The sequence below is a fragment of the Camponotus vicinus genome, unplaced genomic scaffold (assembly GCF_025532165.1).
Source record: "Camponotus vicinus isolate PSW18456_S1 unplaced genomic scaffold, iyCamVici1.0 SCAF_1, whole genome shotgun sequence".
NCBI lineage: Eukaryota > Metazoa > Arthropoda > Insecta > Hymenoptera > Formicidae > Camponotus > Camponotus vicinus.
The window spans coordinates 23,265,186-23,280,012 of record NW_028141945.1 but is presented as its reverse complement, the minus strand read 5'-3'; the positions used below and the strand labels follow the sequence as shown (position 1 = coordinate 23,280,012).

The window sequence follows — 14,827 nt, the reverse complement described above, 5'->3', positions numbered from 1 at the left end:
CTTCTACTACTTTGTGTCTAGTACTCGATGCTACATCATCATCATTATCATCATTATTATTACACATATTCCCTGTATTTGGTTCATGGTCATATTTCTCTATATCAATACTGTGACCTTTTTCGCAATTATAAGCTTTTTCATCTAAGAAATTGTCAGGGCACATTGTTAGTTCTAAAGTGTTGGAAACTTCAGGAATATTTCCCGCCAACAAGCATTTCTTTCTAGTTAAATTTTTATGAGCGAGAAAAATTGACTTTTGACTAGAGTTTTCTGCTATATTGTTGCATGTAGTATTTGCATCGTTATTTTCCTCAGTTTGTTTAACCAATATCGATGTATTAGTTTCTGTAATTTTTGAAAGTATATTTTTATTATCGTGTTTCGAATTTAAAAATTAAATTTTACAATACTTTTTATATTTTGTAAAATATGTGGAAGAAATTACAATCAATTTACAAGATTGACACTAATATTAACCTGTTATTTTATCTTGGAGACATATATTCTCGAGTAAATCATTTGTCGTTACGGAGCTAGTAGATGAAAACTCATCTCCGGTTGAGTTTAAGATTTTAATTCTGATCTGATGATCCGACGTGGACACTTTGCCATTATAAACATTTGCTACATCGGCATTTATTTGCTTTGTAGATAAGCTTGATTCTTGGCCGCTCGTAGAATTTAAAGTCATTAATGTAACAGAATGTTCGTTAGGTTTTTCCTCCTCTTGCTTAGAAATATTGTCCATAGCATTTGTTTCAGATGGCATCTTTTTTTTCAAAACATATTTGAAGGCTCTACAAGAAAGTATACAAACATGGAAATTAAGAGGCGCTGAAAATATCCATATTGTCAAATTCATTGCAAATATGTTAAATTGTTTGCGTATACGGATTCACAAATATACGAGTTTATGTATATAATATAAATGTAATATACATATATTTTACAAACAGAACACACAAATACAAAAATGAAGAGAATACAGAATGAGAGGAGAATGACAAGGTTAAAAAATGTTGCATCCAAAGATTAACTGATAATTTATAGAATATCGCATACAAAAGATAATTAAAATTAGTTACTTAGAGAATCGCTGAGAATGGAATCGTTATCGATATCTCTAATTTTTCATTATAACGATGCTTACAATACATTTCGTTCTGTACATACGCAAGGTAAAAGATGTGCGAAAGCGTCGTTATGCGCCAAGATTTCTTACTCGTTAATACACCGCATATTTAATATGTGTAACAGCGTAACAGTAAAGCTACTTCAAATAGTCAATTGAAGTAGCATCCGCTGCTTTATTTACGCGATGACTTTACTATTTTATTACTACTAATTATACACGTACGTATGTCCTACATACGCGCGTGAACAAGTAATTTTGACAGCAGCGGACGTAGCAGACTATATACAGAGAGAAACTGGGTCTGTTCTTTTTAGCTGCACTGCTGCACTAGTGCAATGTGTTGGTAAGAGACAAACATACTTTCTTTCACTTTAACTAATTGCACTAGTGCAGCAGTGCAGCTAAAAAGAACAGGCTCACTATATACGACTACTAGGAACTTTTGGACGCGGTACACTTGATAGTCTTGATAGTACGAACGCTCTTGCACTTTCTATTGACGTTTTCGAATGGTCGGTTTTAATCGCTCCGAAGTAATTTACTAGATGTCATTGACCAATCACGGTAATTCTTCTGAAGAATGTATGGTTACATCTTAAACCCGACCATTCAAAAACGCTGAAGGAAATTTTAGCTCTTTTTGCTCCAATTAGATTAATTTTCGTCAAATTTAAATTTTTAATTTATAATGCGTAGATAGTCTGATACAGAATAACTTGATTAGAATCAAGTAAGGTGTGTTTTGTGAATGCGTTCCGTTTAATGTCATCAACATTTTAAATTGTTTGATTGACCAATGGCCGCATTCAGCGGACCCAGCCGCTAAGTAGCAATCGAACGTGATTGGTTTCTACTTTCAAATTTGGCCAATCAGCGTCGAATTACATCGGAAAATCTAGTAATGTTGCCCAACATCTCTCGAGTCCGCTGAATGCGGCCAATCGGAACAAAGAAACTTTGGTTCTTTTGTTCCGATTGGCCATCGAATGTTACGAATCTTTGTAGTTCCAATAAGAAGAGTATCCTATGTCATATAAATGATAGCAATAATATTTGCATTCTCTTTAAACATATCTTTCTTTTAGAGAATTTTAGAGAATTTCTTATAAAGAAATGTATGGATGATATTTATATATTTGTAGTAAATGTGATATAAAATAATTTTCACACATTTTCCGTATATTACATTTTTTCGATATTCATATACTAAATATATGAATTATTTAGGAATTTTTTAAACATTTCTTTTTGATGGAGGCTAGCTTGAAAATCATAATGAAATTTATCTTACCTCGAAAGTATATTTACTATTTATTTGATTTAATATACAAGTACAGCTTGTGATCTCAACTAAATTGTGCTAAAAATTCATTTGAAATTTTCGCTTTTCATTCTTTCCCTCTCATCTTTTCCTTTTATAAATATATGTATATTATTTTATATGTAAACATATAAATGTGTGTAATTATTAAATGATGTATCTTTTCTACCTAATCTTTAAATCAATATTTGAAACATTTATTATATTTTCATTCTTGTATTTTTGCTTATCAATTCTTTTCGATGATAGCTAAAAATAATAATATTATTGAAATATTATTATTAAAAGTATACTCGCATAGATAAGAGAGAGAGAGAGCTAATGTTTTAGATGAAAAGACAAGGCAATACTACAATATAATGAACTAAAATCATTTATTTGAATTTGTCATTAGACAACTCCCGATAGAAAACCTTAATAGAATGTCGCACATGACTAATAGCACGATTGAATGATTTATATATAAACACAGAATGTATATTTAAAAAACTTAACCGTTTCTCTCGATGTCTCTTTAGTGATAAGATTCTTTAACATATATCATTTTATATGATTGCTAAATTATATTTGGGGACATAAATAAAAAAAAAAAAAGGATGAAATATAATTAAGCGCTAAATGTATATGTTGCGATCATTGCGTTCAATTTACAAGTATCCATTGTATATGGCTCGTATAATAATAATAATTATTATTATTATATAATTATAATAATGATATTATACTTTACAACTTTGCTCATTGACATTAGATAAAAACATACATTTACACATCTTCAAAGCCTGCTACGACGATACTATTTTATGCAAATTATTCACAAATTTAAAAATCCAATTGTGCTTTTTTATACCAAGTATAATCAAATGTTACGCTCTAAAGCGCCTGCGCGCGTTCTACACTGATTTAAACATACATACGATAGTCATTGTAATAAGATTCATTGCAATAAGAATTATATTTTTTTATCGACCAAATTTTCGCCAAGAGTGTCTCATACACACTGCTTCTTGCATTATACCAAAGATTTTCCATCTGCGCGTTCACACTCAATAAAATACACTAATTTATCAAATATTTATTGAAATCTTATTATTTATATTGATCAAATAAATGCATTAATCGTCTAGTTAAATATACGTCGCTGTTTTACATATATATATATATATATATATATATATATATATATATATATATTTACACATGGCTTTAAATTATTCAGATTAGTTGGATATATATATATATTTGCCTTCATCTAGTAGATATAAGTTTTATCGTTCGCGTATTTGTTTTATCCCAGAGTATTTGTAAATACATTCCATCAGTTATTTATTACCTTTCAGAAATAGAAACGATTTTATTGGCATCACGGCTGAATAATAATACGTCTTCAATTATACGAAGAAAGAGAGTATCATTTTGCTGAATAAAAAATATGGAACAGGAAAAAAATTTTGTGTATTATTTATATTATAACAAATTCATGTATCAATACATTAGTATAAGCTATCACAAGTAAGCTTACATACATACATACATATTCATATCCATCCAACGGTAAATTTAAATGGCCAAAAGTGTGCACAAAACAATTCTGTGAACTACAGGCATTCTCTTAACTCGCAGAAATGCTAAAACAAAACTTAATATAATAGTATTATAGATCTCTCACATGTGTGTGTATGTGTGTGTGTGTGTGTGTATGTGTCTATGTCCGTATGTAGAAATTCCTTATACAGAAATTTATCATACAATATATCGAGCCGTTTTTGAGGACAATTCTGAAGAATGGTAACGTTATTTTTGCCATATTCACCGTTTTTTATCATTCTGATTAATTAGAGAGAATTAATCTGTAAAAGTTTTATATTCTAGGAATCAATTTCTCTTAAATAATCGATTCTCTCTGAGAGAAGCAATTTTTCAGCAATCTTTTTATCTCATTACATGAAATAGCATCGCTAGCAGGCAATTGTCCCATTATATCCACAACAGAAACTCGAATTTCTTTAAAATCCTATAACAGACAAACAAACAGTCACCGCGTTTCGGGCTTACCTCCTTAACAAGGGTATACTCTCGCTCTTTTGCAGACTCGGTTTAGTAAGTAATTAATATTTTATCTATTTTTGATGATGAGATGATGACGGTGATGTCGCAGGGATAATTACAGCTCAAAGGATACAAGAATTCCTTTAACAGAGTGTTTTTCATCAAATGTGCATAAAATGATAGGATACGGACTATGGTTAATTCAGTCCTGCATCTCTTCTGGCATTTCGTGAGGATTAAGGATGCCCGGGACGGCCATTTGCTGCCGCCTCTTCTCTTCTTGGGCTAGCCGTAAAGCTGTTTCTCGTTCCTCCAAGTAAAGCTCGGAATCGTCCTCACCTGTGTATTCCTAGACGAAGGGAGAAAAATGCAATTTTCTTTTTAAACTTGTGCGTCTAGTATGGTAGCTAACTTTTTCTCGTATCATTAAATATTATACTTTTCAAAACAAAAGAGGGAGAAGGGGAAAAGAAGCAAATATTGTTTCGCGCTATACGTTTTGTTGTCGGATAAACCTGTCAATATTACTTACTTTGATTTGCACGAGAAAATCTCTGAGGTGCTCCTTAAACGCAGTGATATCCTGATTAAGATGGAATAAACCTTGCACAGTTATTTTAATCTGATTATCAGTTAAATGCGGAAAGGCTGCTCTAAGCAATCTTGCAACAAATTCTTGTATATATAAAGTATTATCAGGTACAGGGCCAAGTGGCACCTGAATTTTCCCACGTTCAATCAGTGTAAACATATAAGCGAGAATTGTAGCGTGCATTGTAAGGCCTGTATATCAACATGATATTAATCAAATCAATATCTATATAACAGTACATATAAATCAATCGATTATGCAACTAAATGTAAATTTATTCTTCACCTGCTGTGTGCGATGTATCCGTGACAACACTAAATATATGTTGTAGAATATCTGTAAAATATGTTTGGTAAAAACTTTGACCCGCTTGCTCGTGTTGTTCAATGTTTAACAGAAGCTGATAAAGAATTTGTAGTCCTGTGTCTGCTACATTCCTCATTGTATGTTTAAAGGCCCAAATAATTGAATCGAGAACCAGTTTAAACTGAGCCGGCGGAATTGAAAGAAATGCAGGGAAACAATGGACATTTACCGCCTAAAGGGAATATAATAAAATGATACAACTTAAGAATATAAGTCGAATCATATGAAAAAAATGTAAATTGATACACTTACTTGTAAGAGAAGGAAAAAGTTTGTTCTGTGTTCGGGAAATTCTTCAAAGTCTTTGTTTATCATTTCTAAAGTACATTCAAATACTGCATCGAATATTTTAGGTACCTCGCTAGTGATATGGGCTTCTAGTTTGTTCACTATGGTGGCCATAGCACTAAGCACTTCGGGCTCTCTAGCACAATGAACATTCGTCTTTTGATAATCCAGCAAAACGGCATCCAGCAATGGCGGTATAAAATTTTCCAACACCTAAACAGAGAAATCTTAATAAGCATATTTTGTATCAAAATGTGAAATAAAATGAAGAAATAAATTTTTGGATTTGTGGGAAAAATACCCGAGACAAAAAGCCTTACCATTTGATGGTCATTCGTCCTGCTCACCCAATCTGAGATTAGTTTCAATGTTTCCTTTTTCACTACTCTCATACTCTTGATTAAAGGTTGCTTCATTACTATCTCACCATTTACAGATATCGCAGCACTTATATTTTCACTCATAACCTAGTGTAAATTATGCTTGTTTAGTGCATCAATCATTATCGTCCTTTGAAAAACTTTTCATACATAAATAGAAAGAGAAGCGATACCTTATAAACATTCAACATATCTAAGTATATTTTTCCTAATTGTATCACGTACGGGTGCCCAAGAGCTTTGCAAGCTCTAACATTTGTTTTTAAGATGCTGGCGAGTTGCTTCACGGCCTCTTGGTCCTTCAAGACATCCACATTCTAATGATTGAAAAAAAAAAGAAATTATTCATATTATACATAGACATAAATGTATTATAATGTATTCTTTTTTTCTGAAAATTTACGAATAAATTATAACATACTTTGGATGCTTGACTAATAATATCATCCCAAACTTGATTAGGAAGAAGCATATATTTCTCAATCAATTGTTCTTGTATTACAGTATCGGCTTGAGCATTTATCATGTAACCAACCGCCTCATAGAATGTATGTACCTATTGTATTATATTATTAGATAGTATGTGTCAATGTATCAGAATATAAATGTTAGAGATAAATGTTATATTATATAATTGTAATTGAATATGTGTATAACACAAATGCTATAGTTTTTATCTTACTTGTTGTGTTTGAAGATCGCATATGATGGTACTAATTGTAGAAAGAATTTCTTCAATGAATGGCATTGCTTCTCCAATTTGTATGGTAACAAAATGTCGTCTGCATTTCAGTGCTATTTTAATAAAAGTATCGCAGGCCATATCTTGCACTCCATCGTGCGTTTCTACAATATAAACAAAAATTAATTTAACTAATTACAGTTAAAATAAATTATAATTAACAAAAAGACTCTTTAATTATTAAGCGAGTGAGCGAGTGAACAAACGAGTGAGAGAGAGAGAGAGAGAGAGAAAGAGAGAGAAAGAGAGAAATATTTATTCTTACCATGCATGAACTCAAAAAGTTTATTTACAACAGTCTTTAAAAATTTCCAATGAGCTCGGAGAAACCGTGGATACTGGCCAACAACATACATGATATTGCTAGCAATTATAGCTTTGTTATCTTTTCCCTTCTTTTGTTCACACAAACCAAGTAAATCTTTGATTACAGTTACCAAAAAGCGTTTTTCATCTTCTTCGTGCATAGCGCCTGAAATACTGCCTATTGCCCAGCACAACTAATAAATGAATAAAACGTGATAAATATAACATCATTGCCATATATGTCACCCAACATTTTATTACGCGCATACATTTTATTTTATTAACATTAGACAATTACCGTGTTGAGATTCTTCCAGGACCACTCTGCACCATTAACTTGGTTTTGTAATTTCTCCGTCATTACTCTTTCTGTATCCAAATAATCGAGATGAGTAAGATACACAAGAGTTTCTCTCATATTTTTGTAGAGATTTATAGAGTCGGTATCTTTCATAAATTCCCTGACAACTTCTCCATTTTCATTCTCTACGACAAGCACTTCTTCAGGTTTTGCCATTCTACTGATCATGATATATCGTACTTTTGTTAAAACTGGAGCGTAAAATAATCTCCGAGGAGGAACCGTCAAGTTTTTAGACATGAAAATTGGCGAAGAGATAACAAAAGGATTTTCTTTGTACAAATCGGCGGCTAATCCATTCCAGTATTCTAAACAGATTTTAAATATTTCAACCTCGTCGACTTCAGATATGAGAACGAGATAATGTAACGCCTTCACTAGCGTTTCATTCAATTGCTTCTTCTCTATTAGCTCGCCATGATCTTTGAGATAGGTGCAAAGAAACATAGCTAAGTTTTGGATAAAGTTTTGCTCTTGATCTTGACCAGCTGCGTACGCTTCACGTATGTTGGTTTCCAGCGGGAGCATTAGTTCCAATTGTTGCATCGTGTTGATAAATAATATAACAAACATGTCATCATAATTCGGTACGTTAGTAGCGGTAACGGCCGCGATTTCCGTTAGACACTTGAGAGTAACATTCCGAAATATTGGTACATTCAAAAACTGCAAATATATTTGAAACAAAGATTACATTAAGTATAATATATAGAGAAAGGCGAAAATATATTAATAAATAATAACGGGGGGAGGGGAGGGGGAGGGGAAGGGGGAAGAAAAGAGATATACAACAAACTCTCTTTACCTTGAATATTAAAGTAGTTATCAATTTAGTTTCAAAAATATATCCAAGAGGTATCCAATTTAAAAACCTTAGTAGCGTCTCTAATGTGACTGCTACTAATGGAACATTTTGCGAATTATCCATCACAAATTGGCAAAGCTGAAATATCTGCGAAAATTCACTGCACATTGTGTCCTTTAAATGTTTCGCTTTTGTCTGAGTCATTTGTCCGCTGGAAAAGTCAAATACTTCCTCTGACAAAAGTTTTAAAATAGCCATATTGTTTTGACAGAGACTCTCGTTAGTTTTACTCGCGCCAACGATATCACTGATGAAGGATTCCCAATTTTTCGGCCATTCACGTTTCAATACCTAATATCGAAGAAACAACGATAATTATTCCGCTATGATATTTCTCGCGCAAAATATAAATGAATTTTAGCTACTCACTTGCACGAGGATCATATTGAGTTTGTTGAGATAAACTTTGGAAGCTTCCATCGTCTCGGGATCGCTGCTCGTCTTTATGATAAGGCCTACGATATACTTTTTTATACCTTCGCATTGATTTCTCGGTAGTACTTTCCATCGTGTCTTTATAACTTGCTCCAATATTTGCAAACCGTAATATTTTGTTTGTTGATTCTGTACAATGGTGCGACGATATAGAAATACTCGCAAATACGTATATGTGCGACCGACGATGAGAAATATGACCATGCGAACATTTACCTGTGAATACTCTAGAATAGTATCTACCCGTGTCCAAGCGTTTGGATGTTCCTTGAGGGTCGTTAACACTTCTTGAGCGACTCTTTGTTGCTCACCTATCCCAGTATACATACATCCTACTATATTGTCGAGAAGCGTTATATCCAATTTCTGATTGAAGTCCAATAATTTAGATGCTTGCTCAGCCAAAGTTGCCATTGTATCGTGAAATTATATATTCTTCCGCACCTTTTATCTTCTAAATGGAAAGTAGAGAGAGAGAGAGAGAGAGAGAGAGAGAGAGAGAGAGAGAGGGAAGGAAAGAGAGAGAGAGAGAGAGAGAAAGAGACACGTGAAAATGTTATTTTTAATAATAATAATAAAACACTTGGAAACGTAACATGTCGATTATACGTACAATTTGTACATGGATTGACATACAAGTGGATTCAAAATTCTAAACTTTCAATCTACAATCGTAAATCTCAAAATGCAAACAATGCAGAAAATTGGGTACGTATAATCTAAATAAGTCTCGACTATGCGATAGATTTGCCTCTCTTGCAACGTACAAAGCCTATTGTGCTTAATTAGAAATTTAACGTGGCGTAAAAAAAGTCTTGGATTACTCGATTACGTGATATTAACGCGACAAGAGTTTACGTCGGATGCTGGAAATGTTTGAGGGAATTTAAAAAGATTGAAAAGTCGAGTCGAAGGTCTGTCGCACGTGTCCGTATTGAATCGGGAGTGAATCGAGGTGGATCGCGGCGCGTCGACGCGAGGGTAAATGCCGCGAGGATAAATGCGAGACGAATGTAAATTAAAATCGAATAAAAGGAGGGAAAAGAAAAGAGGAGAAAATATCGTTTTCGTTGACGCGGGTGACGCGGGTGCCGCGAGTGCCGCGGGAGAGGTCGCCGTTCCGCGGTGACAAACTAACCTACATTTGACAATCGAGGGAGCAAGGTTATGTGAATCGTTGCGAGCGTAAACGATCACACACGGGAGAGTAAACAATGTACCGTCGGGGTCGGGGCACCAGCACCAGAGTCGGACGAGGGGCGCGCGAGCCACGACGACGGGGGGAGCGCGGATTCGTTTCGTTTTGGCGTCCCAGCTCCCAGCCAGTAGGGAGTACCTCGAACGTCGCGTCGACGGGAGCAACGCGCGAGAACAACGCGCCAACTTACCGTATTCACTCTCATACACGACGATTTTCCGTTCGGGAATTTCAAAAAAATCACACGTCTCGATCACCGCCGATTAAGGTATATCGATGAGAATCACAAGCGTAAAGCGGCAAATATATACACAACCGCCGATTCCCGCGCACGACCACTTTCGTACCTCGTTTCACGCACTCCAACGCAGTCATTCCTCACCGTCTATCGTTCTCGCTCGCTCGCTCGCTCGCTCGCTCTCTCTCTCTTTCTCTCTCTTTCTCCCTCCTTCCTTCCTTCCTTTCCTCCCGCTCACCCTCTCTCACGCTCGCTCTCTCTCTCTCTCTCTCTCTCTCTCCGCTACTTTTGCGACGGTCAGTGGAGAGATTGAAGTTTGCGCGATACCCACCGAAGCCGTTCTTCGTCGTAACTCTGCGCTCTTGACCTCATACGAGCCGCGTCTTTCTCTCGCCAGTCGCCCGGAACAAAGTGCCAAAGGTGCGCTCGCACCTCCTACTACTGCGTCTTGCCGAAAATCCAACCTCGAGATTTTCGAAAATAATAACAAGATGGCCGGAAAAAGTTTACGCGACCATTGCGGACAAACCGCGGCGACGATTGGCCTTACTATCCGCACTCGGCCAATCGGTGTGACGCTAAACGGCTGTTTCTCGTGACGCCACGGCAGAGTCGTCTGACGTCACGTATGTACATACACGTGCGCTTCGTTTTGACTCGAGAAAATTCATCGTTGTCGCGTAATGCACGTACGAGGAAAAACGTCGAATTAACAATGGTACAAGTGTACGGCAATTATGTAGTAATTGTGTAAATTGGACGAAATGTTTCTTTCTTCTCCACAAGAAAGAGACGTGTCAAGTTTTTGGTAAACTTGCATCGCGAATGCGAATGCAAAGTAAAAAGGTTGTTTTCTCATACGTGGCGTAGCGCACGCAATCTCTCATATATTTTGTAATATATTTTAAAAATAGTTTTTGTTATTTATACCTTTATTTATACGATTTTTAATATTAACCAAGAGAAATTTTTTTTTATAAAAGATTAAATCTTATTTTCAGCATTACAAGGGAGGAAAAAATGCCGATTGGTTTAATCCTCAAGTAGCATACATGTATATTGTTTCCCAAATAATATGAAAAAAGTAGTTTTTTTCCCAAAGTGTATCGCTTTATATATTTATTAAACTTGCTCTAATTAGTAAACATTTTACATGTATTAAACTTGATTGTTGATTAACTTGATGAAGATTTACAACGCGACAAATTTATATTGGTATGTAATATAATAAATTTTTGTTATTCTGCACAAGCTAATCAATAATAAAAGAGTCATTAAACTACATTGTTGAAAACTGACATTTTTTTCGGACGCATTCGTATCTATCTATATTTTTATATTATGTGACTGTTGGATAAACAATTCGAAATAGAAGGTATGTACGCGCTTCTTGAAAACGTTTCGATTGAATACAATTGCTGCGGAAAAAGCAGGGGGCCTATTACGGTTTTTGAAACGAAGTGAAAGTAACAAAAGTGAGGAAATTTACTAGAGTATCTACAATTTCATTTGTCGAAATCTAGTAAATCTGTTCACTTTTGTAATTTTCACCTCGGCACCCTGGTTTGCAAAATTTGTAAGGGCTCCTGCACACAGGACGCGGCAACGCTTGCCGCGCGGCGGAAGTCGACGCGATAGCCAATCAGCAGATACATAACATCCACCGGGCGTCAAAGTTGAACTCAATCCAACTTTTGTATTGGCTATCGCGTCGGCTTCCGCCGCGCGGCAAGCGTTGCCGCGTCCTGTGTGCAGGAGCCCTAAATTGGCGTATGATCTTAATTTTGACGAAATCTAAAGGCCCTTGCACAATGCTAGGCAATAGGAATAGGGAATAGAAACTATTCACCAATAAATACGCGGAATAGATAATATTCGCCAATAGGAGCAGAGAATAGATACTATTTCTGTTCTTATTGCTTGTTGCCTAGCATTGTGCAAGGAGCTTAAATCATACGCCAATCAGATTCACAAATTTTACAACAGTGCAAAGCAGCTTTTTCTGTTGCACGCAGCCAATCTTTTACTAAAATCTAATCTATGGTTCTTTTAAATTTTGAATCATGATGTACAACATACGAATATTTGGATACGAAAAGGGTTTGATCGAAAAATACTATGGCGTTTTCAAATGGTCGGGTTTAATATTGCTCCAGAATAGTTTACTAGACGTTATTGATCAATCACAGCCATTCTTCTGAAGAATGTAACCATATATTCTTTAGAAGAATGGCTGTGATTGGTCAATGACATCTAGTAAATTACCCTGGAACGACTGAACCCGACCACTCGAAAACACTATAATATTACCATGTGTGACCCATACACACACACATACACACATACATCATCATACATCATCATACATTATACAGTAATTGTCAGCAGCAAGTGTCGAGCGAAAGAACGGGTGTCAAAGACATTGATAAATTTGTCGACGATATCTCGTGCGTAGTCGCGAAAAGTCGAATCGAATAAATGGCGAGTCATAATTATCTAAGCGATCCGAAGAATCCATTTTTCTCGTTGGAAGACGACGTAGACGATGAGACATTTCTGAAGAATGCGCCAGTCCGAGCTCTCTCCGCTGGACGTTATCAGAATTTTAATGACATAACGCAGAAACGTCAACAATTGCTTCAACGTAAAAAGGAGATTGAAGAACGCACGATACAGTCTTCGGAAAGGTCCGTCTCGCTTCTGAGAGACTCTGAGCAAATTGGCGTAGCTACAGCCGAGGTAGTAATATACCGATCTATTATCGCGTCACTGTAGATAGCAAAACTGTTGATATACACAATTTATAATTACGCACAAGCCATTTAATATATTCCTCTTTCACATGTAAACATTTATATTATAATGTACGATAAATATAAAATTATTTTAATTTTACCGCAATACATTTTACATGACCAGTGACACACATGATATACGATACGATATATAATATATAAATTTCTATTTTCAGGAATTAATCAGACAGAGAGAACAATTGCAAAGAACGGAAAAGAGATTAGATGATATTAATAGCACGTTAAGATTTAGTCAGAAACATATACAAGGCATAAAAAGCGTCTTTGGCAGTTTGAAAAATTATCTCAGCGGTAAATCTTTGGATGCGCCAATACCGTCGACAAAATTATCAGAATCGTCCAGTTCTGGGTCCATAACATCTCCCGCACTGTCCAATACATTAGAACAAGTACAAAGTAACATTAGCAATTCATATTCGTCTACAAAAATAAAAGAAAGTTACAACGACAACAATCTTGAAGATGTTAGGCCTGCTAGCGACAGAGTAACCAAAGCTTTAGAGCAAAATTTAAGTGAAATGAGTGGATCATTAGCGAGACTGAAGCATTTGGCAATTGGTTTATCCGAAGAAATAGACTCACAAAGTGATCTGATTGATAATATTACCGATAAAACCGAAAGAGCGGATATTCTGTTACAACAGCAAAATAAAGACATGTTACATTTATTGAAGAAGTAAATTAGAAAACTGTCATATCACAGATTAATTCGTATTGTTAAATCTGGGATGTATATCGGTCGTGCAATTATATTATGTGGTACATTTTATAAAATTTTTCAAAAGATGATGGCGATTTGTAAGATGATTGAATCTTTAAAATATAATATAATGATATAATAGTAGAGAATGATACATCATGCTTCATGGGGAAGGTATCCATTTTTTGATGATTGTTGATATTATTATATAAAAATACATGCAATATCTTTATACAATATACATAGAAATACAATGAAATGGACATGATACATGAAAGACTTTTTCAATCATTTCTCAAAATTTTGTAGTTTATTAAAATGAAAACTTTCTGTGATAAGTATCAATATGTAATAATCAAGTTCCAAATTTATTCTTTGGCTTGTTATCATGATTGATTGATGCGAAAAGACATGATTTTCAGGTATTTTATACATATGCACATTTATATTTTTATATAACAATGAAAAGAATAGTGAATTATCAGTGTTATTTTGATTATCTTTAATTTTTAATAAAATATTTATAATTAATGTGCATAAGTTATATAATGTTTACATGTGATTCATTCCTTTTTGTAAAGATATTCAAAATGCTCGATATGTAATTGACATGAATCTCAACAAATACTTTTCATACAGACATATGCTTATTTGAGTATTTTATAGTTTACCAGTTTATATGTGCTGTATAAAAGATTATTTGTAATTGATTTATGAATCAAACTGCAATAATATGCGATAGGATAGACAATAATTGTGTATAGTTATAATCTGTCAATTTTTCAATATTATCTTTTTTTTTTCGCTTTTATATAGATACACAAGATTATAGAAAATTGTGTGTAGGAGAAAATATATTGTTGCATTAATATAAAAATGTATACATTTACGAATGAAATTATATTGTGATTGCCAAAATTATTTATTAAAAGTCCATACAATTTTGTCTTTTTTTTTTCTGCTATTCATTAAGCTAAGATGTCTGATACTTGCTAATCCTATAAAAATAAAACTTGAGAGTATTATTTTTAT

General features: G+C 34.3%; 3 protein-coding genes and 1 long non-coding RNA gene across 13 annotated transcripts in view; 2 read left to right on the top strand and 2 right to left on the bottom strand.

Moving 5' to 3' along the window:
- Hecw (Hecw ubiquitin protein ligase) overlaps positions 1-1,409 on the bottom strand; it is an 8,252-nt gene extending 6,843 nt beyond the window's left edge. For 2 of the 4 annotated variants that reach the window (XM_083078776.1, XM_083078777.1), the window contains exons 1-3: positions 1,226-1,409; positions 481-800; positions 1-348 (exon numbers count right to left, since the gene is read on the bottom strand). The exon at positions 1-348 is cut by the window's left edge and continues 650 nt beyond it. In XM_083078776.1, the coding sequence (XP_082934902.1) occupies positions 1-348; positions 481-800; positions 1,226-1,242 (685 nt within the window). In that variant the 5' untranslated portion in view covers positions 1,243-1,409. Of the gene's footprint in view, positions 349-480; positions 801-1,088 lie in introns of all 4 variants that reach the window. The other 2 variants (XM_083078779.1, XM_083078778.1) reach the window with 2 other exon arrangements.
- A 1,407-nt stretch (positions 1,410-2,816) lies between these two features.
- Positions 2,817-10,801, bottom strand: Emb (exportin-1 emb). Of its 7 annotated transcripts, none has more exons than XM_083078765.1 (14): positions 10,611-10,801; positions 9,060-9,297; positions 8,778-8,972; positions 8,349-8,699; positions 7,481-8,209; positions 7,142-7,376; positions 6,817-6,980; positions 6,556-6,690; positions 6,308-6,451; positions 6,075-6,221; positions 5,719-5,967; positions 5,386-5,638; positions 5,041-5,291; positions 2,817-4,857 (listed from the first exon to the last, which is right to left on the bottom strand). In XM_083078765.1, the coding sequence occupies exons 2-14, from the start codon at positions 9,255-9,257 to the stop codon at positions 4,711-4,713; spliced, it is 3,198 nt and encodes a 1,065-aa protein (XP_082934891.1). In that variant the 5' UTR covers positions 9,258-9,297; positions 10,611-10,801; the 3' UTR covers positions 2,817-4,710. The 7 variants fall into 7 exon arrangements, with proteins under 7 accessions (XP_082934891.1, XP_082934890.1, XP_082934894.1 ...); XM_083078764.1 differs by having other exon boundaries at positions 9,060-9,294; XM_083078768.1 differs by lacking the exon at positions 10,611-10,801 and adding an exon at positions 10,389-10,513 and having other exon boundaries at positions 9,060-9,294.
- LOC145959687 (uncharacterized) lies at positions 10,571-11,577 on the top strand. The gene is made up of 2 exons (XR_014435126.1): positions 10,571-10,905; positions 11,281-11,577. It is a non-coding gene; the product is annotated as an uncharacterized LOC145959687 (long non-coding RNA).
- A 1,027-nt stretch (positions 11,578-12,604) lies between these two features.
- On the top strand, positions 12,605-14,716 carry Snap29 (Synaptosomal-associated protein 29kDa). The gene is made up of 2 exons (XM_083078760.1): positions 12,605-13,018; positions 13,251-14,716. The coding sequence occupies exons 1-2, from the start codon at positions 12,758-12,760 to the stop codon at positions 13,773-13,775; spliced, it is 786 nt and encodes a 261-aa protein (XP_082934886.1). The 5' UTR covers positions 12,605-12,757; the 3' UTR covers positions 13,776-14,716.
- The last annotated feature ends 111 nt before the right edge of the window (positions 14,717-14,827 follow it).

Excerpts from the sequence above, each read along its gene's own strand:
- Emb (XM_083078765.1), bottom strand. The coding sequence starts at position 9,257 with ATGGCAACTTTGGCTGAGCAAGCATCTAAATTATTGGACTTCAATCAG. Across the intron at positions 8,700-8,777 it reads TCAATATGATCCTCGTGCAA|GTATTGAAACGTGAATGGCC; the intron begins GTGAGTAGCTAA and ends CTTCGATATTAG. Across the intron at positions 7,377-7,480 it reads CCTGGAAGAATCTCAACACG|TTGTGCTGGGCAATAGGCAG; the intron begins GTAATTGTCTAA and ends TTCATTTATTAG.
- Snap29 (XM_083078760.1), top strand. The coding sequence starts at position 12,758 with ATGGCGAGTCATAATTATCTAAGCGATCCGAAGAATCCATTTTTCTCG. Across the intron at positions 13,019-13,250 it reads TTGGCGTAGCTACAGCCGAG|GAATTAATCAGACAGAGAGA; the intron begins GTAGTAATATAC and ends TTCTATTTTCAG.